This window comes from Pagrus major, chromosome 23 (assembly GCF_040436345.1).
Source record: "Pagrus major chromosome 23, Pma_NU_1.0".
NCBI lineage: Eukaryota > Metazoa > Chordata > Actinopteri > Spariformes > Sparidae > Pagrus > Pagrus major.
This window is the reverse complement of record NC_133237.1, coordinates 19,585,596-19,611,167: the sequence shown is the minus strand read 5'-3', so window position 1 is coordinate 19,611,167 and position 25,572 is coordinate 19,585,596. Positions and strand designations below refer to the sequence as shown.

Genomic DNA, 25,572 nt, shown 5'->3' with positions numbered 1-25,572 from the left:
CTATAATCCTTATCAGTAGCCCGATAGAGGTAATAAATGATTTTGTATTTGATCATCTTGGCCACTTTTTTGGGTGAACTTCTCCTTTTGTTGATACACGAATAAACAGATGTAGCCTATAAGAACAATTCCAGTTCCAGTTGTCAGTGTCCCTTTTCAAAGCATTTTATTTTGAAAGCAGTGACCGGATGTGCTGTGGCGTCATCCCGTCGTCTTGACTGTGGTGTAAAAGCCTGGTGCGCCAGTTTGTAGCGCTGTAGGCTTGGAGGAGGGAGGCAGCTGTTGCCATTATAATAGCAGCCAGCTCTGATACATCAGCGGCTTCACCCTCTCTGGAAGAAAAACGAGAAGAAGATGAGTCCGTCGACAGCTGCTTAAAACACACGAAACTAGAAAATAGATCGGGGGGAAAAAAGTTAAATCAATGGTACAGAAAAGTAGTATGTCCAGGACGCCTTCGACCTCAACCCAGGAGATCCAAATGGACATGTTCGACCATCATCCACACACACAGGTAAGGAGAAGCGGAAATGTGGTGACAGACATGTGGAAAGCCTGAGAAAACTGGCGTGGATCCGCACAACAGAGGCTTTGTTTTCTGAGCTGTTTCACTCGGGAAGATTAACAGGTTGTTCCGCAATTAAGTCGCCTAATTTGCCTCCGGGAGTCTGAAACGCTGCTGCACAGATTCAAGCTCACCTTCAGTTTAATTTCTGCTTTTAAAATAAGGAAAAAGAAAATGATGGTTTGATGCTCGTGAGATTTTGATTCATATGTGTGTCATTCTGCCTGCGTCTCCCCCAGTGATTGTGTTTTATTAAGTCTCCCATGTGTAACCATATGCAAGGATATGATGTAACGCTTGTTTTTTATGCTGTCTGCTCATTGGGTCCTCAGGAAAACCACGCCTTTGTTTTAACGAAGCAGTAATTAACCAGGTGGGTGTTATTATTATTAACAAAAGAGGAGAAGACTGAAGTTTGGGCCGGTGTCACATCTGTTTTTCAATGAGGAGAAAATGTTCCTCCTCCATCCTCCAAAAATCAACTTTTTTTTTTCTCCCCCTCTCCTTCATTTACAATTTTAGCCATCAACTTTCAATGGTGTCACTCTTCTCGCAGCTACAAATAGGCCGCGGCTGTGAGGAAGTGACATGATGTCGTGGGCATGTTTAGTCATAACAGTTTAAATGGATGAGAAATAAGAAGGAGAGGGAGAAAAAAAAAAACATTGATGAGGAATATCTAGAACAAACACACCCACGCTCCGCTCAGTCATTGTCTCTCTGGAGAAGGAAGAAGAAAAAAAAACACCTCACCACAGACAACCAACGCTTCAAACCATGCCAAGTCCTGCTCTCTCCTCTGTACTCCCACTCCTCCCAGCTCCTTCTCATCTCTCCTCGTTCCTTTCCCCGGCCACTTTCGGTGTCCCACTATCTCCAATCCCGCTCTCGCCATCTCACCTCGCCCTGGCTCTTCTTTAGAAGTCAGATCTTTATCGGCTGTGGTGAGAAAGCAGATGGACCCCCTCCTCGTGCCAGGCAGCGGGGAACACTGTTTGTGTATTTATGTGTGTGATCAATTAGATATAAAGTTCATGCAGGCCTGCAGCGGGTCATGCTGGTGTATGTATTTATAACTCTGCTGTGGAGCGACGAGCAGCCAAACGCATTTCTAATATCCTGAAGGTTTTTCTGCCACCGCGGATGAAGAAAATGAGCCGAGAGCTGATCCAAATTCAGCGCCCGAGGGCCGCTTAGATTAAAGATCGTGTCTGTTGGCCGCCGTCGGTTTGCAGATCAGTGTGGCGATCTGTGGGCAGAATAATGTATGGAGCTTTCCGGGGTGGATGAGCGTGATGTGGTTTACATTTCTACAGTCGTGATATCGTGCACCACGCCGCCCACCACCCTCCACGCTCCAGATTAAAGCCCCCTGCTCGCACACAACACCCTCTCTAATTATACACATAATCTGGGAGGATGTTTACCAACAGGAAGCCTTCCCTTCATGCCTTCTCTGGCATTTCCCTGCCCTTTGCTGACAGGAACTCGGCACATCACGGCGCCGATCGTGGTGACCCCTCGAACACACACACAACACGCACACACCTGAACCCACACACATCACGTCAAAGCAGAGCACAGAGAAACAGCTTTTTTATAACACAAGGTCGTATTCTGGTTATCTGTTCTGATAACGTTTCATTTGCCAGCTTAATTACGGAGATATCTGGTGGCACAGCAACATCTCCAGCAAAGCAAACATCCACGGTGTAATCATGTTATCTAAGTCGCTGGAGACCGTTTTGCGACCCATAAATACTCAGTCGTCTTTGGTTCTTTTAGATATTCACGGCTCGGACTGCACCAATCTTCAGATTTGGGCTCCAGGGTGCGACTGTGTTTAGGCGTAAAAACATCATTCTCTTCTTGTTAAAATGTCTTCCTTAAAACTACGTAGTGCACCTTTAAATGAAGAAAAACCAGCATTTTCGCCTTCATTCCTGTTTACAATCATTAACATAATTTGCTTGGAGATTAAATTAAAGGGCATTATTATCTTAGGTGCAGCAGTGACAGATCAGTCTGGAGCCTTGCTTGGCCATCACCCTGAGACTTTCCTGACTGTATCAAAACAAATGTGTCTGGGCCGCCTCGGTAGCTCAGTCGGTAGAAGATGCTCCCCGCATACAGAGGCTGCAGCAGCCCAGCGTTCAATTCTGACCTGTGGCCCTCTGCTGCATTTCATTTCCTCTCTCTGTCGTACCGTTTTCCTGTCAAACAAAGCCACGAAAAGGCAAACAACTAAACAAAAAGGGAGGGTGTGAAGTGTGAGAGGGCTCTGACCACGCCAACCTTCGATCTCGGCCTTCGTTTCGATCTCAACTACACACCCCGCCAGTGTCATGACTGTGTCTTTCACGGCTTTGATGCAACCGAGCTGACAAAAATCTGTTCACAGACAGACAGACAGACATATAAACACCTGGCTAACTACTGAGGACTGTTTCTGTGGTAGTTCGCGCCACCAAAGATGTCTCCAGGACCACATTTTGCCAAAATGGCACACACAGACTCAAAAACTAAAAACAACACCAGCCGCTGCTGTTGAGCCTGTTAACTAAACAAAAAATAAATCACTTACGCTGCCCATTGTTCACAGTCAGGTTTAGCAGCGCTGCTTGGTTCAACTTTGACCTCACATCCCTCATTGTACACTGCTGTGGATAAGATCCGTCTGTCCAGACTGTGTGGCTGAACTGGGGGTTTGTTTACAGCCTGTTTGACTGTCATGTTGCGTTGCACCCCCAAAATATTAACAGAGAGCGAGTACGACCTCATTTACACCCGGTGTAACCAAGAGATCTGCAACTGGATAGACCCAAACACCAGTTATGTGAGAGTTTGTGCAGCGTGTTCTACGCTCTTAAAGGAAAGGTTCACAGTTTTTAAGACAACTTTTCTATGATCACTCCTCTTGTGCCGTTAAAAGATCACCTCCTAGTGCTCTTTTAATAAATAATTATTCATTTCCTGATTAATTAATTAATTAAGAAAATGGGGGATGAAATACTCCGTACACATTGAGCTCACGAGGCCTCAGCAGTCTCAGTTAGTCAAAAGGAGTAGATATCTTTTCAAAGCTGTCGTCCTTTTTTCCTATAAAATTCCCTCTTTGTGATTCTGGAGAGAAAACAACAGAAAAGGCTGCACATTTGCAAGATACCCTCTTGATCTCTTTGCTCAGGCCGCTGAAACCTCATCTAAGATAAACAGTTCAGGATAAGTTTGCCCCAAAAAGGAAAAGTCAGTCGTCATCTATTCCCCTCCGTGCTGATGAAAAGGCGGATAAAGATTCGTAGTCCACAAAACATTTCTGGAGCTTCACAGAAAAAACAGCGTTGAATCATTCTCCAAAACAAAGTAGATTAATGACTTCAAATTTCAATTTTGGGTGAACTCACCCTTTGATACATTAGTGCATTAAAGTGAGGACTGTGGATATTGTCCTCCGTCGCTTAAACTAAAAGCACATTAGGAAGGGATCTCTTAAAAGGCGATATGAAGAGGAGGAATGGTTGCATGGAGCAGAAACTGTTTTAAATGGACATGGTGGGCATGTAAGTGTTGTTTTCAGACGGATCTGAAGAAGAAAATCCATCTTACAGTTGAATAAATCATCATAAATCAGATCATAGTACATACAGAAGGAGGATGATAAGAACCAGCTGTAGAGGTAAAAACCTGTGACCAGGTGTCGTCATCTGGATCTTACGTCCTGGACGAAATGTTGGGAAAAGTCCGATTGTGTCTTTTGAATTATGATTTACAGTGACAGAAACTAAGCAGCGTCTTCGAGTCTCTGCATAGTCATCAGTGCACGCTGCATTTTCCTCTAAAGTCATGATTCTTGGACGACTTTTCCGGCGTAGGAGGAGAGAGTTGCCAGCAGTGATGTCATGCTCCATTTTTCATTATATCAGTCTCTTTCTCATCTATCATCACCTCCAGTTTGACTTCCACATTAAAAGCCAGTAACCACAGTAACACAGTAATGGCTGCTGCTGGATGTGTCACACTTCTGTGGAACTTCCCGCTGCGTGTTCATCCTATCCATCAGCAGCAGTAAATCAAGCGGGGCACACGGGGGCTGGATACATTATTTTTGCACAACAGGAGGTTGGAAAAAAAAATTCAAATGAATTCCTGAGCTTCAATTTTGTTTTGGAGTGTAGCGTGCGACAGATGTGAAAACATCTTCTTTTATCTGTTAACGCTGGTGGTGTAACAGGTCGTGTTTGTTTAAAGGCCTCGGTGTGCCCGGTCGCACACGATGTGAGTGATGATGAAACACTCGCTCCTGCTGGTCCCAGAACAGACATTTGGAGCAGTTTTGAAGCAGCTGATCAGTGACTTTCAGTGTTTACAGTATTTGTGCGTGCAGGTGTCAGGATTGTCACGAGCTTCATACTGAAAACATTTAAATCCGACTGTAGCCCGGTTCTTTTCGGTGTTCAGATACACCATGTCAGTACTGGGGCTGAAAATGTAGTCCAAAACTAGCAATGTTGACAAGACTTGACACGTTGTTTTAGACACATTTAAGTAAGAATTCAAAAAGATACACTTCTCAGTATCATATGAAGTTCATTTAAAATAAATTGTAAATTTACCAAAGATATGTTTCCAACTACATTCAACCTCTGTATGGCTCCTTTTTGGCAAAGTTTTAAAACTTGCTGATTAATGTGTTGTAGTCTCAGGACCCAGGAGGACCAGCTAACATCCTGGCATTAGCTAACAGGGATCCTAATAAGCTAATTATCAATGTGCAGTAGTTCAGCTGATGAAGCAGAAACAGACAACTTTTCCTTTGCCTTTTGTGTTGAGCGTTTCTATTGTTGTAGCCTCTATCACAAAAACAAACTGGATCGCTTTTTGTTTCCTCAGAGTAGCAGCTTCCAACAACAGAGGACCAAGGTCGCAGACACAGTAGCGAAGTGATTTCTAATTAAAAGGGGTTCAAATCTTTTGATATTTGAGTTTCCACCCGGCGCATGAACACAACACCAACAACTTTGCAGATCACTGTGGACTTCAGCTGTGGACTGCAGTCACCAAACAACGATAACATTGTTTAGACAAACATTAAGTTATGTATGTACGACTGTTTCTGAGTGGCTGCTGTACTGTACAGTGTGTCACGCAGGTTTCATGTTGCAGTTGATTTGCAGACTGTCCTAAAAGAATACGAATAAATAAGATAGTACATTAGTTATTGTTTACTCATTTAAGTCATTTATCAAGGAACATTTTGTGCCGCTCTTCCTCCTCTCTGCTCTTCTTTTTTGTCTCATGTCTCTGTAAATTGAATATCTTTAGTTTCTGGACTGCTATTTGGAAAATAAGCGGTTTAAAGACATCAGTTGACATTATTATTGACTGAGCAAACATATGAATCGATAATGAGAATACTTCCTGGAGAGGAAGCAGTGGCTATTTGGAAGAGGGAAGCAAAGGAACGGTATCTTAAAGTTAAAAGTTCAGTTGATCTGTGGTAAACAGACTAAAGCGAAGACAAAGTCTTTTAGTCCGTGCTGTTTAAAGCTGCTTTGAACATGAGACGTGACTGAAAAAAAAAAAAAAAAGCCAGGGGGCATCCGGATTTGAACCGGAGACCTCTTGATCTGCAGTCAAATGCTCTACCACTGAGCTATACCCCCTGTGGTGTGATGGTGTTTGAATATGCAGGACAGTTTGCTGTGCGTTGATCTTCTTAACTTGCAGTTCTCTTCTTTTTTTCACGCTGGAGGAACAACAGCCACAGTCTCTCCTCTGATTGCCGACAAATGTGATTAGTCAGCATTGTGTAACCATGGCGATGCGGGCAGGGTGGGCTCATAATGCGATGTGTGGCCTCTGCCCAACCCGGATAGGCCATTTGCCAGGGGTCTGCCAATCAGATTACAAGGTCCCCGGTTTGCATCCGAACATGAAAAATGACGAGTAATGAAGGTTGTTCGTGGACGCTCTGCATGACTTCCTCTCCAGTCTGGGACTCTTTTATCTCCGCTTCCATCTGACTGCCTGATCATATTCAGAAGCTTTTTACAAACGCTGTGCCAAATGTTAATGGCTGCCATGCTCCCCAGAAACAAGGTTTTCTACAGGACATGTCAGAATAAGTTATCGTGGAGCAACGTAATTAAACTTTTTGTGTCTTTTTCTCTTTCCTTCCAAATCCTCCCTCTCTCCTGCCCTCCGACCCCCGCCGCTCTCAGGGAAAGTACGCCAAGAGGAAGAGCCGATTTAAGCGCTCGGATGGAAGCACCTCCTCTGACACCACCTCCAACAGCTTTGTCCGACAGGTAACGTTTCACACTTTAATCCTTCCTCCAGACTAATCCAAGTGCCACACTCGGGTCTCAGCTTCCCGCCTGTTTTATTTAATGAAGAATCATTTGAAAGTTTAATGGAGACAAAGTGAGGAACGTTCAGTGCTGGGAATGTAGCCGCTCTGTTTATTTCCCTGAAGGTGTAGTTTAATTACTATTATTTACTTTTTTTTTTATCCAGGTAATCACCAACGAGTGAGTGTTCATTTGGATGCAAGATTCATCTTTAAAACTTTGCTGAAACCTAATAGATAAGTAGAGATAAGTCCTAAGTTATTATCATAACTTTCTCTTCTCTGTAACGTCCTGAAATCAACAAAAACAAACTCAATAACCACCTATTCCTGTTACATATGACGTTGTCTCATGATATTTCCCAGCTTAAAGACAGACTCTCCCTGACAGCATAGTTCGATTATCATTTTTATGATGACTTTTTGTTTTTCTCTCCAGACAAACTTTAATTGTGAGATTAAATGTTTTGTGCAGCAGCAAAAACATTTTTAACACACAATATCAAAAAAACACTCAAGGCAAATACATATAGCATGTTATAACAAGTATATACAACAAGGTGATCAATCAATGAGCTGATCTGCCTGAAAGTAATCATGAACAGTTGCTGCTTTTCACAGTTTTATAGCAGTGCGAAAAAGTAATTAAATATATATGTGTTTTTTGACTATTAAGCGAAACGAGCAGCAGTGAAGACATTGGCACTTTGACTTTGGTTATTTATTAAACTAAACAAGTAATGAATTACTCACAAAAATAATCACCAGCCAAACATTTTCCTGATTGATGAAGCTCGTTGCTCACCAGTCAAACATTTGTCAACAAACACAGATAAACAGATTATATTTGGGGTGCCACGAGTGTCCGTCCTCTTCTGGTCGGATTCAAAATGTTCAATCTTTGTTTGTCCAAGTTTCGATGAAGTTTGGTCAGTGTGCCACGCTCTCAAACTGACAATTACCCAGACAGTATCCATAGCAACACAGCTCTCACAGGCCCAGCGTTAGTGGTAAAAACTCATCCATATTGTCTACGTGCCAGTGTGGTCCACATTCAGACTGTGGCCTGATTAGTTCTACACAATGAGTCATAAAATGATCAATATGTGTGTGATATATACAAACAACAGACACAAGAAGACATGTTTGTTTAATACAGACCCCAAGAAATGTCACGTCATCATGTTTTTTTCAGTGAAAATGAAAATTACGACGCAAAAATGATCATTCCCGGGAATCGTGGATCACATTTATTCAAAATATTCAAATTGTGATTTTGTTTCTTACTATATCGAGCCCTAGACCTGATTAAGTCAGCCTAGTTTGTACTACCAAGTGACCATCAGTCGCCCCCCTGGAGAGATGCAGTGCCTGCGATCGTCACCTTTTCCAACAGTCTGTAGTTCTGCTCTGAGAGAAGATTACAACACCAGATGTGACCTCACTCAAAAAATTAAAAACTCGGTTGTGTTTTATAAACACTCATGGCTCCAGATTTACTCAGAGTATTTCTGAGATTTCATATTTGAAGACGTCTTGCCACTTTTAAACACAAGAGAACAAGGACTGTCTCTAAATCCTGACAGGTATCCTCTTCACGCTCCGTCATTTAAAATCAACACTTTGACCTGAATGTTTTTGGTTGGTGTAATGAAAAATGGCTTTTAAAATTTCACACAGCCCACGCTTATCTGTTCTGAAAGCTGGAGTTACTTTACAAACGCTCCGAAAAACCCAAATACGTTCAAAGAAATCTCTAAATCCTCACAACTGAGAAGCTGGAACCTGCAAACTTTTTTGTCCATCTATTGATCGATTAATTGTTTTATCTCCTGTTGCAAATGTTCTTTGCAGTCCCGCCCGCAAAGTTTACTCTAACGAGCGAGAAACAACATGTGGTTACAGTTATATTGTTACTTGAACAAGTTTCCCATGTTAAACCATGTTTTTCTGTGTCGTGTGTTAATCCTTTAATATTTTCTCATTCCAAGAGATTAAAATCACCTTAATTGGATTCTTAGCCTCGAAACATTTCTTGGTTTTTGAGGAATCATTAGCCTTTGAGTCTTTCTTCTACATAATCTGCATTATTCGTGAAATTAATGTGACATCACTAAGCTCACCTCCAAGAGCAAATGTAATGATTTATAATTATAAGTTTAAAGCCAAAAGTCAGAAAGAAGGTGGCTGAAATAACTAAAAATAATCTTTAAAAACTTTCTGGAGGGTAAAATTGATCTTTCAATCTGTTATTACCACATCACTTTTCACCTTAGTTTATCTACTGCGCTGCAGGTCTTTTCCAATTGACTTGAAAAACTTAAACCCTTTATTTTCTCACCTTTAAACATCGTCCCCTCTTCACCTGTGTTTGTCACAGACGGCCCACATAATGTTCAGTATCTCACACGTCGAATTGGCTCTGATATCTTCGCTGCTAACAACAGTAACACCCCTGTGTCTGCAGCTACACGCAGCTTTCTTGTCACGGCGTCAGAGCAGAGGTTCCTCCAGGGCTATGATTATGATTATTAGTCCCCAGGTGTTAGACTCACCCCCACACTGCTCACCTCTGACCCCGACTCCGCCCGTCTGCAGAGGTAGGTGCATTGATTGGTTCTGTCAGTCGTCCAGCTAGGATCGGGTCAGGAACACGTCTTCCCCACGGGGAGTTTCGAAGGCGAGGTTAAGGCATTACGCGCTCGCGGTTCTGTCTGGACATGACATTTCTCAAAGCCACGCTGTGCGGCAGCTAAATGAGTCCCCCCCCCTTCTACCATCTGACCTCTTGATTTGTGAGAGGAACTGATTTGCCCCGTGCTGAATGACATTTACCTGTTCAGTGCTGGTGTTGACTCTGAAAAAAGAAAAAACAAAAAGACATGGCTGTTGGTGAACACAGGGAGCTGAACTCTCCTGTGGTTTCTAAAGGTTAGCTGCATCCTCGCCTACACACATCACCCTTCCCACTGCCTTGTCCTTCATTAACTCTGCGACTCCGCTCGCTGACGGACCACGTGCACCGGGGCCCGCAGGTCAGGCACGATTCATAATCGCTCATGCTGCATGAAAAACTCATTAGCCGTAGTAAGGATGATTTCCTTCCTGAGATAAATGCCCTCCCCTGTCTCGTGCTAGTGCATTTCACTCATCAAGGCTAGCAGCGGAGGGATTTTAAACAGCTGAAATGCTGCACATAATCCCAAAGATTCATTTAGCAACTCGGCCGTTTACCGTGTGAAGTATCGATGAGTGTTTCTGCGCGTTAAGACCAAGATTGTGGCTTTTAATCGCAGGAGACAAAGCACGACGCCACTCTATAGGCTTTTGCACATATAGCCTATTTTTGCCTCCCCCTTCAACAACTCAAAGCAGAGCCCCGTATAGGCTTTACAGTCTCACGCACACCTACGCAAGTGCACACTCACTCCCCACACACACACACACACACACACGCACACACACAAATACATGAGAGCCACAATCAGCCAACGGTAGAGCTGGCTGGTACACTCGGCCCGGTTTCCATGGCAACCGGGCCACTGAATCTCCCTCCGTGTGCCGGCACAGTGGGATGGAGAGACGAAGGAGAGGATGTTTAGATGGGTTTGTGTTTGTGTGCGTGAGGGAGTGAGTGTGTGTGTGTGTGTGTGTGTGTGTGGGCGCAGCCTACGTGTTTGTGCAGTGTGCTGGTTTGTGTACCGAGTTCAACAAAAACACGCTCCGTCCTCAGGTGTGCAAAGACAGGCAGAGACTGTCTGCTGCTGCTGCTGCTGCTGCTGCTCTGTAAACCAGGGAACATGTCTGCTGTTGTTCCAGGAGAAAAAAATCTTTTTTTACCTCAAATTATGAATTTTGAGCTGTTTTTTTCATCATTAACAACTATAAAACACACATGCTCTTACACAACATTGTAGCACTTTGATCCAATCATCCCAGTCCCAGTTCAGTGGCTGAATCCCTCTAAAGGATGAGGACCACAAAGGCTTCTGAAGAAGACCTGTCAGAAAACTGCACTAAAACCAACATTAAAATAAAAATATCCAAGTTAATCACAAACAAGTGAATGTATATCTTTAAAACTTCACCAAAAGCTGATGGAAAAATAGAGAATATGTTTCAAATTGAATCATGTAACATTAACGTAACTTCCATTCTTCTGAAATAACAAGAACAATTTGTATTCTTGTCTCATGATTTTTCCAGTCGATGAGAATTATCATCCTTGTAAAAATGTAAAATCTTTGTCATTTTGTGATACAGCTTCATAAATTCTTAAAGGTGGCAAGGAGAGGCGATGCACCAACCAACCTCTGGAAAACCTGTTTATACCTGTCAGACCTAGTCCACAAGTACACAGGTATTTTTTTCCTCCTCCGATTTCAAAAAAATTCCCAACCACACGAACGGTATGAAAACGCAAATGCAGGCTGATATAACCTCTAATGTAGGGGCCACGTTGGCCAATCAGAAGCCTGCTAAACAAATGAGACAAGCCGAAAAACCCAGTTTTTTCCTATCTACATGTAAACACTGAAAACAGCGTTTCTGAATATCTAATATAATAAGTTTTCCAAAAGTGACCTTAAACTGCGCTTATGTGTGTACGGACGGCCAAAGCGCATAGACAAAGCTTTGTTTTAAGAAATGCCCACGTACGTGTGCACGGGGCCTGAAGGCAAGAGCACAACGTTCTCGCTGCCATATGTGAAAGGTCTCGAGGGTTTAGCTCCTGCAGAGAGACGAGCTTTCCTCCCGTCAGTCCTGACATATAAATCCCAGCAGAGAACCAGTTGCTGCTGCGTCCATTTTTCCACCTTGTCCAGCTGACTGTGTTGTCATCAGCTGCTAACACAAGAGTGGAAGAGGCGCTCGGAGGTGTAGCCATGGTGAAGCCCCTGTCATTGTGTCAGAGGTCGCCCTCTAGTGGACACTGTGGACCCCTTCAACCACACCTATCTGCCTCTTTTAGCCTTTTAATTCCAGACTACATGCTTCATTTCCATGATTTATGTTTTGCGTGTTCGCATAGGATGTATGTTTGTGAAGCAGACACCTCGTTGGGGATTGCGAGTGGGAACTACTCAGCAGATACTTTGAAGGCTTTAATCGTCAAGCGCCAGTTGCTTCAAAGTGTCACTGCGCCGATCACTGAGCCACAGACTCTTTTTTCTCCCTCCCCTCATATCCATATTAATCCATCGTCTGATTCCCTTTTTCCGGGAGACAAAGAGACGGGGAGAGAATGAGATCAGGACAGAGGCCGAGAGGAACGGAGCAAAGACTGAAAGAGAGGAGGGGGGGTTTCCCTGGGCACTGCCCCAGCCCTCTCCCACGTCAGCCGGGGCATTGAATGGCTGACGGCTGCATACCAAGCCTCCTTCTGGGTCTCGGTGCGTTCATGTCCCTGTTTCTGACCGGCCGTGGCTAAATATATTTCCCCAGTTTGCAAATGTAGCACAAGTCCTGCAACCCGACCCCCGGCCAGCTCCGGCTCCCTTCCTCTATACAGGGTTCACGTTCCTCTGGGTTGTGGAGGTTTTTGGGGGGTGGAGGTGGGGAAGGTGGGCGTGTGTGTGTGTGTGTGTGTGTGTGTGTGTGTGTGTGGTTGAAGGGGTTGGAGGTTAAGAGAGCAGCTCTCCTGGTTTCACACATACGGATACACTCCTTTCTGGCTTTCTCTCCTATCACACGCACACACACACGCACACACACATGAACACTTCTGCACTTGTCAAACTAGCAGGCGGACACTCACACTAGTTGCCCCTATCTCTCTCTCTCTCTCTCTCTCTCTCTCTCTCTCACACACACACACACACACACACACACACTCATATACACATAACTCTGCCTGTGGACTCCGGCGTTGCCCCCTTGGTTTGCCGTGGTGTGGCGAGCGTGGCAAACGAGGTATGGAGAGGACTGAGAGGATCCAAAGGCCCGTCATGGTAAGAAGGATCGAGCTTTTTGCTGCGTCTGACTGATCTGGGAGCAGTTGATGATGTGTGAGTTTCTCTGGATTGAGTTTTGAAAGTTCAGCAGACACTTTTGCTCTGAGACATGACAGGATAATATAGCTCGTATCTGGTCTGGTCTTTTCTTCGCTCCCCCTCTTTCTGAGCGCGATTCCATTTTGGGCCGGGCCACAGCTGCTGGAAAGGCGCTGTGTTTTTAATTAGACTTCCAGTCCCACCGTGCTCGGCCGTCCCAGGACTGTGGCCATTTCAGGGGGCTTCTGTCACTGCTGTCCCCCTGTCCCTAAACAGGCCTGGTCTGGATCTGGGTTTTTGCTTGTTGTTACTGTTGTTCAGTTTTCCACAGTTTTTGCAATCATTGCATGTAGAGCTTGGAGTTGATTCAGCATGTTTATTTTACTCTGAGTGTAATTGTAGTCTTGATGATTCGGGCTGCAGGTTGAAGTAGTTTGACTTCTATCTTTTGACTAATAAATCGATAAAGAATTAAAAAATATCCCTCATGATCAAGTTGGTGTCTTCAAATTCTAAACTTAGTGTTGATCACCCAAAGATAACAGAGAAAAGCAGCAAATCTTCACATTAGAAGAGCTTGAATCAGTCAATCTTGTACATTTTTGTTTGATATATTGCCTCGAATAATCACTAGATTATCAAAACTGTTGATTGTTCACTGATTAATCTTAAGTAGTTAAGTAGGAGTGATAATATGATTGTCTGGTGCTATTATTCATCCACATTCAACAAACCTGTTGTTTCTTGTGTCTGTTGTGATCAACAGTTGAACAGTTTGCTGCATTGATCATCGATTTCATGACTGCTTATTATGGCCGTGACTAACGGCTATTTTTAAGAGCGATAAGTCTGTCCATTATATTTGATTATTTCAATCTTCAGTCTGTAAAAAATAGCACCAAAAGTGTCCATTAAAGCTCCAAAGAGTCCAAAGTGACGTCCTCAACTTCTCAACTAACAGCTGAAAACCCCCAAAATATTCACTTTTTAATGAGAAAAGCAGCAAATCATCACATTTTTTTTTATATATATTGCTTTGAATAATCAATTGATTATCAAAACTGTCGATTGACCAGTGATTTATCTACTTATTAGTTCAGCAGTCGTGATGTGATATTATCACGCTGTTCAGCTAAACACAAATCACCTAAATGAGCTGTCGAGGTTTCTCACGTCTGACGTGATGATAAACGACTGAGCACTGTTTGCTGCCTTGATCATGAATTATATTACTTCTTATTATAGCTGCTATTTTTAAAAGCATTTAATCTGTTTGATCATTCAGTCTATAAAAAAGCACCAAAAGTGTCCGTTACAACATCCAGGAGTCAAGAGGTGCAGTTTACTGTCGAGGAGGACGAAGAATTATTCATAATCAATATCACAATCGTGATTTGATCTAAATGATTACTATGTTATATTTTATTTAGGCAATGGTTTTGCACAGATACTTGTGACTACTGATACTAATACTATACAGCTCAATTGAGAAGGTTGGCATTTTTTATTATTAAACAAAAGGTTTTGTGTGAAAAACATGTTTATATCCCACCAATAAGACACTGAGAAAATACTGCTGTTGTTGGTGTGATGTTTATATTATCATAAAAACATTTCAAACAATACCCAGCAGCCGTAATCATGCTGAAAAATATTCTCGTAAATAATTTGATATCGATCACTTAGCACTAATTCCTGTAATTGTATTTTTCACCTGTTGGCATTCGCTATCGGAGTTCCTCGGTTGCTTGTTTGTGAAAATGGGGATTTCTGTGGAGTTCAGTCCATGACTCATCCTTCTAGTCATTGTCAGACGGGCCAGCTGGTTGCCATGACGCTGCAGTGACAGGAAAGAAGAATATGGCCATTTACAGCCGCCGGCCGTGAGCTTCAGACAGGAAATCTGTCCTTTGTGATTCCTCAGTTTCTAGATCTGCCTGCTCTGTTCGACATATTTCCCCTTTTTCTTCCCCTTTCTTTCCACTTTTCTTTCCCCCGTACCTGTTTTCACTGAGCTGATCTGTCTCTGGATGTGATGTGAATACACAGCCTGTCTGAGGCTCGACTGCAAACGTTGTGTCCTTCTTCCTGTCTGATTTGTTGACTGAGGCTCCGAGGAGACTCGGAGATAAGGCGAATAGGAACATGATATTTAATATTCTCACTTCTTTTTCATTTTCTTGTGTTAGTCATACAGTGTGAAGTCTGAAAACACCTGCTGCGATGTTACTGTTGTTTTCTTCTACCTTTGCCCTGTTGTTTGACACAGGGGTGATCATTTCCTGTGTTTTACAAAGATTATAAAAAGAAGGAAATAGTCGAACTTTCATGCTCCCGAAAGCAAATCCGCTCTACCAATTTCCCCTTCTTCTCGAAGCCATTTGCAAAGGTGCCGTTGCATCACAAGAAACAATGTTAGCTCATTTCCCTGCTGCAGGGTGACTCTTTTCAACCCTCATTATTCAAAGCACTTGTCTTTTCCCGGTCCGCCCTCGCTCCTTATTCCATTACCCCCCCCTCCACTCTGTGGCTCCCTCTTTTTTTTCCCCTCTCCATTTATTCAATACCAATGCTAAGGAGGTGTAAATTCATCACGGTGGCAGCCAGTGTGCAGAGAACGGGAGGGAGAAACACAGCCTGTTCATTTTCTGGATATTTGCTGAGCCTCACCTCGTGCTCCTTGCCTTCTGTCATCTGTGAAAAGGAAGTGTAAGTTGTGTTTTTACCACCTAGATGTAGAAAAGTTTCACTTTCTCAGCACAAACATGAATTTTTCCCCCAAACGTATCGCTATGATATCCCCAAGCCTGTAATTGACCAGGCTATGGCCTCGCAGCGTGAGAAAATACCTCATTGATCACCTGTTGAAAAGCTTTTATGCAATTTCCCCGCCTCCCTCAGGGTATTTTATTTACTATTGATTCCCATATCTTCTTTCTGTCTCCCTCCTCATGCAGCTGCCTGTAATAAGCTGCAGAGACGGTTACTATGACACTGCTGGGGTCTCTCGTCTGACACCACCAATAGGAATGCAGCTCTGCTGTCAGGTGGCCTGGAGCTATTTTGAACAGGGGCTGTATGTGAAGTGAAGCAAGGAGCTAAATTAGAGACACTGAAGAAGAAAAGGTGGCGGGAATGTGTTGAGCTGCAGGGAGGTCATTGGTCAGTCTCATGAATCCGTCCCGTTCTCGTTTCCCTGACTTCCTTTTTTCCTCTGGTTGTCTGTGACGTGAATCAACTGGATGAGTGACTCAGAGACACATTTGTCCACACACACACTTACAGTACACGCACACACGAGTCATCACCCATCCCTCCCACTCTTTCTCGCTTTACATTTTGCTGCATCACCGACCTGTTGCATCGAGCCGCTCGGTCCCAGGTGGCTTCAGACGTCATTTTTTTCGTTTGTTTTTCGTCTAAAAGCGTCCCCGTGGGTTCCCCATCAAGGTTAACCTTCACTTAGTCGGCGCTCGATGTTGGGATGCACCTGTATGGTTTAGAAGATGACTCAGAGCCGGTGAGTGGGGGCGGTTGTTATTGTGCTCATTAGATGCCGCATGCCACTCGCAGAATCATTCCTCCTACTTGAGTGGGAAGCGGGCGCACCGCTGCGAGTTTTTTGCGTTCGAGTAAATGAAACAGGAAGTGGGGATGGCTTGTGGACGCCCGAGGACGCGAGGCGTAGCTATGGCAACAGGGAGTGTCTACATTCGGTGGGCTGTTGCCAAGTCACAGAGCGCCTCGATGCGACAGGTGGCCGAGCTAGAATCAACATTTGTGTTTGTCCTCTCATTTCAAATCATAAAGAGGCGCATGGATGGTAATCAAAGGCGTGGAGGAGCGTTAATCACACATAAATGCACGTGCAAACATGTTAACAGCACACAGATGCTTCACTCGAACACATATGAACAGGTTTTCTCTCTGGATATATTTAGACCTTCGGGTTCACTCGGCTGTTTGTTCTCTCCGATAAAGGTTTGTGTTTGAGGAATGCCACAAACGCTTGAAAGAAGAATATTTATTTGATAGTGGCAGGAAACAAGGCGAGATAGAGAGGTATGACCCGCCACAATCAAACCAGGGATGTAGTGCATCTTAACCACAAGGGCTTCTTTTCAGAAGCACACAAAAATATTTTTAAAATATCGTTAAAAAATAAGGTAGTGCTGTGTATCAAAACTTCTTTGTAGGTCTCACGTTGGACAGTTAAAAACAACATAGATATAACTTTTTGCTGCAACACATTCTTCTTCATGTCAAAACCCGGCGCCTACATTACCCTCAATGCAACTGGTCCACCTACCTACCACCTGGTCCTTATGCTGCTAGCTGCTTATGTAGCCTCCAGCCGCTGGAGTTTGACAATTGATGGTTAATATATTGTGTACGTTTGTGTATATATGGTGTTAATTATAACGTATTATTGTTACAAATACATATATTTCAAGTTTATATCAATATTTTGTATTATAATAAAGCATTTGTCCATCCAAAAAAGAAAACATCTGTTTTCATTCTTTAAGGGTTGTTGAAACTGATAATGATGATTATTGTTGTGCAATATCGCAATACCGTGAAACCATGATATATTCTGAGATGGTTATTGTAGTGTACTGTTAAAAATGTAACACCGTTGCAGCCTTATTTGAATTGAGAAAAAAAAGTTCAAACCTGTTTTTTACCCCCAAACTAACGAATCAAAAATTGTACTGCTTTAGTCTCAAATCGCAATATTATTGAAATCTCAATATGACCAAATGCAATATCCCAATCACAGAACCTGTAGCTTTTTGATAAAGGTAACTATGTGACAAAACAGCATCATAAAGAGGTACTGTTGTGTTGCAGAGATGTAGAGATGCCTTCTCCAATTGTAAAAAAAAAAACATTTTTTGAGGGGTTCTGACCCCCAAAAATGTGACATCATCATGATTTTAATTGCTATTTCAGTGCAAATGAACATTGTGAGGCAAAATTGATCCGTCCCACTCATCTATTTCATGTCAAAATCAGTCAGATATTCAGAATATCATGCCTTGTAGCTCTGGTTGGCACCAATATCAAAAAATCTCAATACTCAACACCAGTCTAGAGATACCTGTTGTACTCGCTGACCGCACTCTTTGTGTTCCCTGACGACACATGTGCAGGGAGTTTTTCATCATCATTACATATGGCGCATGTCATCCTTGCGCATTCTCACCTCTATTTTAAAAGCCCACACCTAGTGACTCACTTCTTCTGCCTGGCACATTCAGCTGTCCGCATTCTTGTCAGCACCTCCTACAAAGCGCCAGGCAGCCTGTCAGCTAAAAAAAAAAAAAAGAAAAAAAACAGCAAGCAAGCAAGAAGAGAACAAGTGGGATTGTTATATAAGTTGAGCACTCAAACATTTCAGAAGTTCAGGCTGCCTCCCTCACTGCTCCGCTCTGCTGAACAGTACAGTGGGCCGGCGCCGCGGGCTCGCAGGAGGCTCGGGTTTTTATTGTGGTATGGGTGTCTGGATGAGGGTCAGCTGTAGAGAGTCAAGTTACAGTGTATGAGTGCTGGATGTGTTGGAAACTGCAGCCACTTCATGAGAAATTTATATCCCGCCCCAATATTATAAACAGTCCTCGGGCCATTTTTTTTATCGCTCTACCTCTTTCTGGCTCCGCTTGACACGCCCACACGCCGAATGTGTTGTACCTGTGTGAAAAGACTCGACACCTCGCCCTCGCTGCAGCTGAAACGTTGGCCTGTTGTTATGCATCCTCTTCACCTCGTATTACACAGAGTCAGCTTTCATGCAAGGCCAGGGCCCCTTTTGTGTCCATGTAGGTTATGCTTTCTCAAGGCGGTCTTGACATTTTGACCACAAGTAAGTTGCAAAGGCAGAGCCACAACCTTCACACTTAGACAAGTGAATGTGGGACAAGACATAAAGGAGCAGGAGAACATCGGGAATACATAAAGACGAATATGAAGGTTTTCAGTGAAGACACACACACGTTTTTGCTCCCTCCAAAGGTTGATCTGTGGACATGTGCTGCACTTTTGTCCCTTCTTTCCCTCCTCACTTTATATAAACTCATTGTGCATTTCAGGGCTCTGCAGACTCCTACACCAGCCGGCCGTCGGACTCAGACGTGTCCCTGGAGGAGGACCCTGAGGCTCTGAGGAAGGAGGCCGACAGACAGGCCCTCGCCACACTCGAGAAAGCAAAGGTCAGAGATCAGCTGTTACATCTCAGTCCGTTAAGCACGATATTGGTTTAATAGTCATCGTTGATGCGGAAGCTTCTTTTGACAGCTTCTGTAGACCTCTTCATCAGTGTCAAGGGGACACTGAACTCTGTGTTAAGTGTTTGTGACGAGGCGCCGCCTGTGTACTAATATCTTCCTTTCACATCGCCCGCTGCAGACCAAACCGGTGGCGTTTGCTGTGCGGACAAATGTGGGCTACAACCCCGGCCCCAGCGATGACGTTCCTGTGCAGGGCATGGCCATATCCTTCGAAGCCAAAGACTTCTTGCACATTAAAGAGGTAACTAAAGTATATTTTTCTTTCTGTAGTTTAAACCTCAAGGAAAGGTAAATCACCTCACGTAGCAAACGGACTTATTGGCTCCTGGATGGTGTAGGGAGAAAAAAGGGAGATTGGCCCCTTCAAACAATTGGCAGCGATGAGAGAGATCATGTTTTATTGCGACTCATTACACTGTCTCCTTCTGTCTAAACCACACTCAGGCCATGAGTGGGAGTTAGCACTAACATGAGCTGCAGCGAGAGCAGATTCGAGTGGTCCAAATATAGAAGAAAACGTGGAAAAAGTAAATTAACAAAACTCTCTGAGTTTAGTCATTCGGAGTACTCTAATGTACTTTTTAGGCATGAAAATGATCTTCGGAGAAAATGTGGCTCAGCGATACAGTCCAGCACTAAAGTGTTTGTAAATAGAATTAGAAACTATTATCTGGATTGGACACACATTGATAAATGGTGATGCCGGTCTATATGCAGAAGTACAACAACGACTGGTGGATCGGACGTCTGGTGAAGGAGGGCTGTGAGGTGGGCTTCATCCCGAGCCCGGTCAAACTGGAGAACACCCGTCAGCTGCAGGAGCAAAGGATGAGACAGAACCGACTCAGCTCCAGGTAGCCATTAAAAAAAAATCTCTTTACACTATCAGCATCACAACCGACAACCCCACTTTCATAAAACAGGTCAGACCTGAGTCACACTTCACCCACCAGGCAATGTAAAACTTCCTGAAATAGACAAAAACACTGCGGTGAGTCACCGTATTCCTCTATGTAACTACAGTGTGTATATATAGGTCTCTGTAGTCAAGGATGTAGTTTTTTTTAAAGAAATACAGGAATGTATCTGTTTATCTTGATTATTGAATAAAAGAATCAATAGTGCAATAACCAGTGTGATCAGATTTTAAAGTACATTTTGCGGTGCAGGAGCTTTTGATACTGTTTAGTGTTTGACAGAAATGAAAAATGTACAGACCTTTTTTTTTTTATTTCCAATGTTCACATTATTAAAATTTCTGAATATAGATAACATCAAAGACGAGAACAACTAAAACATAAATGAATTACTAAACAACTTGGACACCACACATTGTAGTATGGGGAACAAACATAAAACAAACCCACATTACGATGGTGAACAACAAGAGCAGATTCTCAGCACAAGCCGAGTTACCCAAACAGAGGCTGAACATTACTCAGAAATGCATCTAACTTACATTTCCATCTTTGGTTTATCAGCGTGTAATAACAGTGTTAGTTTAAACAAGTTTTTTGGCAACAAAGCTTCGTGTTTTTACCCTCAAACAAAACATGTTGTTAATCCCTCAAGCAACTGTCATGACGTACAGTACAAAGTCTTTTATTGCTGTCCAGACCTCTCCTCTTCTCCAGTGGGTTAGATACAGAAGGTTCTTGTGCATGTAAAAGGTCTTGAAAGTTAAAAAGCCAACGGGTGCTCCTCTCTCCCACTGAAAACACTGCTCCTGAAATGCCTCGTCAGTGGTCCCGCCTTTAATTCCGTGACTTTGTGACATCACACTACCTCACCATGTCTCACATTTGCATAATTTATGCCTATATTCACGGTAGAAGTGGAGCTAACTGGAGGGTGAGAACGAGACAGAGCCAACTGGAGACGCAGTGAGGGGTGCTGGCTCAGGCGTGTGTGAGCTGACCAATTAGAGCAGACTGGGCATTCTGGAGGAGGGGCCTTAAAGAGACAGGCGCTAAAACAGAGCGTCTCAGACAGAGGGGGAATACAATGCTGCTGCACTGCACAGAATGAGAAAACTGATGTGTTTGTTGAGCGTTAAAGCACATAAATCTTTTTTAGCAGTAACCAAAAATAAGATTATAAACTTGGAAATGAGCATAATATGTCTCCTTTAAATTCAGTATAGAGATCACACAATGACATACTCTTGAGTTCATAATGCTACTTCTTCAAAAACACAACGTTTAACCTCTGATCGACTGGAAGTTTCAGTCATTTAATATTATGATATCCCCGATCCAACAAAATGTGTGAAAAACAGCATTAGTCTGATATTAGCTGCACAGATTGAATCCATGGTGATACATACGTTCCAGACATATACACCTTAAATAATGAGCAATTACACACTGCCTGGCTGAGTTCAAAACAAACTGTTCTTCCCGTTGCAGTAAATCTGGAGGAAGCTCCAGTCTGGATGTTGCCACGGGAACGCGCAGGCCCACTCCACCTGGCACAGGTGAGGTCAAGGGGGTCTCCCAGTCAACTGGCAAAATAGTGATTTGTTCGCGTTTGTGTGGGTGCGTGTGCAATCCTGACTGAGCGAGATGAGACAGGCGGCTGATATTTAGATGAAGATTTTAATTGGCTGGTTAGTCAGGCGTGATGATGAATCACGGATGAATCTCAGCGGATTGCTCTGTGAAGTGAGAGATGTCTTTGGAGGTCTGTCATTAGCAGACAAGACCGGCCTGAAATAGAGCCGAGGATGGACTGCACTCATTAAACTTGATAAGTATGTCTGACTTGTGTGTGTGCGCGTCGCCAGAAAGACACAGAACTGCTGCTCGATATCCAAGACAGACAGTAGAAGAGAAGAAAGTGCAACCATGGGAAAAATAAACAACTGTGATTGACTTTAAGGGGGTGTGTTTGTCGAATAGGGCCACTGAACTGAAATCAGCAGATGTATAATAGATAGCACATCTGTCTGACTGAGAGAAAAACTTTGTCCTTTTGAGAAATACTTATTCACCTCCACCTCTTTCTGTTAGCTCACAGTAGCTTAGCACAAAGAGTGAAAACCAGGGGAAACAGCCAGCTGTGCCCAAAGGTAACAAATCCACCTACCTGCTCTGCTAAAGCTGACTAATTAACACGTTACATCCGCAAAAAACGACAATTTTACAGGTCGTTATGTGCCAGATCTTTTCTCGATACTTGGTTTTCGTTCAAGGTTCAAGGTGATTTATTTGTCATTATACAGCACAGGTTTGCAAAATGATAGGATAGTTTGTAAACGCCTTCCTGCTTCATATATATATATATATATATATATATATACTGCACATAAACATTTTTTTTGGATTTGCATCAGGGTGAATGTAAACAGTAGCAACAATATGTTCGGCATCTGCATATTAAAGTGGAAGTCTGAGGCGAAAGGCTCAATCTAAGGTAACAAAAGCACAATGATTCTAAGTTCAGGTGGTTATACACTCATGAAAACATAATTCTGAATAGAAAAATCAATTCTGGCCAGTAGATAGACTTAAACCCGACACACTGGACCTTTAATTAGTGAGCTTTAGTGATGTTTGTAGCCAGAGGGTCGTTGCCGTTCGACAGAGCCAGGTTGGCTGTTTCCCCTCTGCTTCCAGTATATTTATCTGACAGTGGTGTCAGTCATCTCAGATCTCATGAAAGTGAGAAAGGATATTTCGCCAAATCACCAAAGAAACACCTGCCAGACTTCCTGCCTCCCCCCCGTAACCAACGACACCTGCATCACCAACATAATCCTGACACACCTTATCCCCCCCCCTCGCTCCCCTCACAGCTTCACTCCTTCTTTCCTACCTATCAACTACTTTCCTCCTCATCTACACTTCAAACTTTTGTTGCTCCTCGTCACACTGAATTCATTCTCTCCTTCGTGTTATTACACCTCACATCTGTGCCTTGCTCCATAATAATCTGATGTGTTCTTTTTTAAACTCTTATCAATGTTATTTCCAGTTTAAATCATACTGTGCCACCTTTTCTGATCTCTGTGTATGCCATCTTTTGCAATTTCCTCCATGCCTCTTTATCATATTCTGTCTTCTATTTACTCTTCCCCCTTTTTGCTTTTGCTCTTCTCCCTCTTCTTTTACTTCACCTTGTCTGGCTCTTTCTCTTCTCTTCTCGCCGCCCGCCCTCCCCCCTTCATCAGCTCACGTGGACATTTCCACTGCGTCCTTTGACGTTGACCCCCTCGACCTGGATGCTGAGGAGCCCCCTGAGTTCCAGGGTGACCCTCGCTCCCCCAAGGGCATGTCAGGCAGCGTCACATCCCCTCAGGCCAACACCCACCGACTGCCCTTCTTTAAGAAGGTAACATTAGGGGCCCAGGACACCTCGCTCACCTCCTCCCTCCCTCCCTCCTGCATTTGTCCCCTACTCCTCCGAGAGGTCTAATGTCTTCCTCCCTCCTCCGTCTCTCACTAACTGAACCGTCCCCGCTGTTCCTGAATCTAACACCGTTTGGCCCCTCAGGCTCCAGTCATGATGGTTACGCTGAGATATGTTTGGACGTTTGTTTCTGTGCTTGTCAGCTGGGAGAGGCGTTGAACTAACTCTGAAATGGCTGCTGCCGCTTTTTAATCTCTTCTATATTTCATATGAAGTAAACTCTGATTTAATCAATAAGCAGCTCCTCTCCCAATCCCCGTCTAATCCTAACCTGTCAATAACTAAATGTGCTCTTGTGTTTTTGTGCTTTTTTTTTTGTCTCTTCTTGCTTGTGTGTGGAATGATACTGTAGGTGGTCCGGCTAAACAGAAACAGAAGTCGGTGAGTGTGTTTCGTTCTCAACACTAACCTCTAACATTTTCACTCCTCGTCCTCTGTTGTCTGACATTTTCCCTCCTCTGGTGGTAAGAAATCAGCATTTTCATACTTCTGAAAGCAAAAATATCCACCGGATCATTTGCCAACCGCGGTGTCATTTCCCCAGCGCTTGCATCACGGCTGTCAGGCTGCAGATGCAGGTGCAGATTCATCCCAGACCCTGTTAGTCAGAGTAACACATCCTGACATGCTTTCATTTCCATTTATGACGGATGGTTTGAGTGGCGGTAGCCCACGATCAGCTGTTTTTATGCTTTTCAGCACAATTTGACTCACGCGTCAAGGCTGTAGAACCAAGACATGTCATGTTAGAGAAGTGGGAGATATGGACAACAAGTATCAAAGTCAGTTTTTAGAAGTTTTTAAAATTACATGACAACCTACACTCATGTTTATCCCACCGAGACAAATTCAAATCACATTTTTCAATATTTTCCAATAAGCCCTTACATTTTTTGGCCTTTTAAAGCTAATTCAGGTATTAATAATCTTTCATGTAATGTAAACAGGACAAATAAGAGCTCTAATATTTCAACATTGGTTGGATAACATTTGGAAAGTCTAGAGGAGCCGCACGATTTAATTATTTTATGCCCATTCAAGTTAGCCGCATGCTAAACCGGATGTTAGCCGTCCCCACAACACGGAAGATCTGGGAAGTCGAGCTTTTTCTGGCTTCATGCGCTACTGAGCAGCTTTCATAGGAATGATGCTATATCCAGATTTCCATTGTTTGATCCACGGTTAATACTCACTACTCACACAAATACTATTGCTTAGCTCACATGGCTAACGCTTGGAAAGCCTTGAAAGTGCCAGCGGTGCATCAGATATTATGATTAGTTACCACCATTATCATTTCTGTAGTAGCTGCAGTGACCTCACCTGGGAACTCGTCGATAATGTTAAGTATCTCTGCTCCATTTTTTTAAACGAAACATCTTCCATTTATTTTAAACAACTGTGAGACACAGTATCTAAATATTAGTAGCCTACTGTAGAAGAATCTTATTGTATAGAGGGGAAATAACCCATAATATTGAACTATCATCCAGATCTATATTATGAACACCGTCCTCCCGGTTACTCACCACACAAAATTGTGCTCTGCGCTCATGTTATTCAAAACCAATGAGCACTATAGTTATGCTCAGTGCTCCCGCTCTGCCCTTTTAGAGACAAGAGCCATTTGGAAACTTTTAAAATATGTATTTTTAGCTTCGCTGAATACAAATGAGGTGAAATGAGCTTCCGTTGCTCTGCTTTATGTAATGTAATGTAGTGGAGCAGGGCACTCCAGCACTATCTGCTGCCTGAAGAGCAGCACGGCACACACAGAGGAGGAGGCATGCTCAGAATACAAATCTGAAAAAGAAAAAAAGAAAAAGTCCAATTTCACTGTTGTTGGAGTATATAGGACGTGTGAGTGTTTTCACCCCATTCTCACTGAGAAAAAGGCTGTTTCTATAGATAACAAATGCTTCTGGCGTCCTCATGGATGAATCATTCATGATTCATAATGTACAA

General features: G+C 43.3%; 1 protein-coding gene and 1 non-coding gene across 3 annotated transcripts in view; one reads left to right on the top strand and one right to left on the bottom strand.

Annotated features, from left to right (window-relative positions):
- Positions 1–424: 424 nt before the first annotated feature.
- Positions 425–25,572, top strand: part of cacnb1 (calcium channel, voltage-dependent, beta 1 subunit) — a 34,279-nt gene continuing 9,131 nt past the window's right edge. The window contains exons 1-7 of one of the 2 annotated variants that reach the window (XM_073494288.1): positions 425–514; positions 6,787–6,873; positions 19,000–19,119; positions 19,316–19,438; positions 19,915–20,051; positions 21,606–21,673; positions 23,960–23,988. In XM_073494288.1, coding sequence (XP_073350389.1) covers positions 425–514; positions 6,787–6,873; positions 19,000–19,119; positions 19,316–19,438; positions 19,915–20,051; positions 21,606–21,673; positions 23,960–23,988 — 654 coding nt within the window. Of the gene's footprint in view, positions 515–6,786; positions 6,874–18,999; positions 19,120–19,315; positions 19,439–19,914; positions 20,052–21,605; positions 21,674–23,368; positions 23,530–23,959; positions 23,989–25,572 lie in introns of both variants that reach the window. The other variant, XM_073494289.1, reaches the window with a different exon arrangement.
- trnac-gca (transfer RNA cysteine (anticodon GCA)) lies at positions 6,157–6,228 on the bottom strand. Its single transcript has one exon. It is a non-coding gene; the product is annotated as a tRNA-Cys (tRNA).